Below are 2,947 nucleotides of genomic sequence, written 5' to 3' on the forward strand. Positions count from 1 at the left end.
TAAAAAAATACAAGGCCACAAGATTTATTAAGCTAAACTTCAATTTCTGCTATGGTTACTCCCGTTGTAATGTTATGGGGCACCCATTTTTAAAGCAATGAACACCACTTTTTTGGTCGAGAATACAACACCGATTATACTCCGCACCCCCAACTCACCTATTTCCCCGAGAAGCCACACACCTGTCGCACCTAATTTCTCCGAACGGATAAATTAAATATTCCGAACAGTCGCACTGCACTGCGTTGCACCTCAATAACATTTAACGAGCAAGTTGTTTAAACAATATACGACTAAAGTACATTTGAAAAATATCGCTTGTAACTTTTGCGTTAATGATAGACTCTTTGCGAAATTATTGCGCAGTTTTTGGCTGTTCCCCGCGACATTTTCTTCCATTCTGTTCCGTTCCGTTCTGCCATGTGTGCAAGCCATTCTGCTCACACCACGGATCGCGATCGCAACCGCGACAGGAGCAGGTATAAATAGGCTGGGACGAGCACCCAGTTTCACCACACTGATTTGAATACATTTCATCTCAACACAACAACTCACTCAATTTCTTTAACAATGGCTGCTCCTAAGGTTGGTATTAACGGTTTCGGTCGTATTGGCCGTATCGTCCTCCGTAACGCCCTCGAGGCCAAGACCATCGAGATCGTTGCTGTCAACGACCCCTTCATCAGCTTGGAGTACATGGCCTACATGTTCAAGTACGACTCCACCCACGGTCGCTACAAGGGTGATGTTGAGATCAAGGACGGCAGCTCGTCGTTGATGGCCATGCCATCACTGTGTTCTAGTGTGGAGTGCACACTTAAGGGAGTGCGGTAGCACTCCCTAGGCCTTGTAGCGTAGCTCCTTGGAGTTGGCTGTGTGGCCTACTCCCTTAGGGAAGTGCGGTAGCACTCCCTAGCCTCTGTAGCGCAGCTCAGTAGAGCTGGCTGCATAACCCTATGAACTTAGGGTAGCGCGCTGGCGCGCGCAAGGCTCTCTAGCGCGACTCCTTAGAGTTAGCTAGAGGCCTGTCTGGGTTAGCGCAACGCGCTAGCCTTCGCAAGGGCACATAGCGAGTTTAGAACAAACTACGCTATGCGGCCTTACAGAGATAGTGCTCCATCGAGCGCAGCCAAGCTTCCACCGTTGGGAGATCCATTCGTCCGTCGTATTTGTTTGGACGAGGGACATGCAATCGCTCTTCCGCGAGCGAGAAAGTAAACTCCTGTTCCATAGGCAGCTAGTAATCCAAAATCCTTTCCAAAACTTCTTCTCTTCCTCGAGGTGAATCCTGTCGTAGCACCTCACACGTATCCGCCCGTGTTGGCAATCAAACAACTTTAACAAAAAACTTAACCGAAACTTTTCCTTGCTTCTGATGGGTTTTCAGAAGCCTCGCAACCAAGTGTAAGACTCAGTCCGTAGGTCAGAATAAGATTAGTTTATTCTCTATAAAATCTAGCTATTTAAGACATCTTGACGCGACGCGTAGATGTAAACAAACGCGTCGCGTCGCGGCGCGCGTTAATGGATTAACGCGCGCGTGTCCCGGGAGTTCTGAAGGCCTTACTGCAGCTCGTTGCAGTTCGTTTGGGCGGCCTTGGGCTTGGTGGTGATCGCCCAGAGTTTTAGGCTTTCGCCTAAATGAACCTTAATGCTTACACTAATAATCATCAATTAATCTTCTTATCCAACTTGAGCACCAACCGGACTGTTGGTGACTCCGTTATAACTCCAGTCATTGTTCGCGTGCCCACGGTTCGCTACAACATTGCCTATAAGCTTTGCGAATTACGAGATAATAGTCTAATGCATCTTCTTTCCGAGTGCTGGAGGAAGTATAAATTCGACGAGAATTTACAGGAAAGGATTGTTATTTTTTGTCGCAAAAAGGAAACCGTTCAGGAAATGAATGCTTTTTTGAATGGAAGCAGCTTTATTACAACTATGTCAACTCTTTATACCGGTGATCTTACAGAAGAGGAGCGCTCAACCAATATGCAGGCCTTCAGCAACGAGGAATCCGAAACGCGAATAATGGTTGCGACAAAAGCTTTTGGAATGGGTATGGATTACGCATCCATCCGCCTGGTAATTCATCTTCATTCTCCTGAAACAATGCTCGATTATGTCCAGGAAAGTGGCCGCGCTGGAAGAGATGGCAAAAAGTCAGAGGCCGTTCTCCTATTTGATCAAAGCGATCTAAAGTCCAAATTTGTTAGTGAAGAAATGAAGAGGATGATTCAAGACGATTCTGCTTGTTTACGTACCCCTGTGTCGCTCGAAATGGATGGCGAATACTCTTGCTGTTTAATATTACCAAAGGCAGAACCTTGCAGTCGTTGTTCGACTTTAATGCCCGCTGATAATTGTCAAAACAAGACGGTGCCAGCAGAAACACAAAAAGACGCAAACCCTAGAAGTGTGGGAATTGAGTGTTACGAAGCCTCTAGGATGACTTCGTAAGGAGTTATTCGCGTTTCTAGAAAACGCACTTTGCATACTTTCGTATGCATTTCCGAAAAACTTAATCGTTTTCAAACGATGTACAAAAATGTTTTTCGGTCATACCCTTTCTCGAGTTGCAATTCTTGCACTTCTGTCATACCCTTTCCAAAAAGGGAATGACCAGTCACATTGTTGCTAATAATAGCAACAATAATTAGTATAAATATTAGTATAGAAATTACTAATAAAACAAGTTCTATTCTCCTATTCTTTAGTGTATAAGTTCTTAAAACTTCCACTTTCGTTTGATACGTCTAAGTCCCTTAGCGTATCATAACAGCTTGGAAGGGAGTTGTGCCAATCGATGAGTGCACGCTGTCATTGTACGCGTACTCTACGAGAGGGAGCAGGGATTCCCATCTGCTCGGGTCGCGCCAGGCAAGCGTCCTGAGCATCTGCTTGACAGTCCGGATGGTTCTCTCGGACTGTCCGTCGGTCTGTG

The 2,947-nt window shown here is 45.7% G+C and overlaps 1 protein-coding gene across 1 annotated transcript; it reads left to right on the plus strand.

Annotated features, from left to right (window-relative positions):
• Positions 1-1,641: 1,641 nt before the first annotated feature.
• On the plus strand, positions 1,642-2,463 carry SJAG_06642 (ATP-dependent DNA helicase; the record flags this gene model as incomplete). The annotated part of the gene is made up of 1 exon (XM_011050782.1): positions 1,642-2,463. One exon carries the CDS (start codon positions 1,642-1,644, stop codon positions 2,461-2,463), a length of 822 nt encoding a protein of 273 aa, XP_011049084.1.
• Positions 2,464-2,947: the final 484 nt, after the last annotated feature.

This window comes from Schizosaccharomyces japonicus (genome assembly GCF_000149845.2).
Source record: "Schizosaccharomyces japonicus yFS275 unplaced genomic scaffold supercont5.24, whole genome shotgun sequence".
Lineage (NCBI taxonomy): Eukaryota > Fungi > Ascomycota > Schizosaccharomycetes > Schizosaccharomycetales > Schizosaccharomycetaceae > Schizosaccharomyces > Schizosaccharomyces japonicus.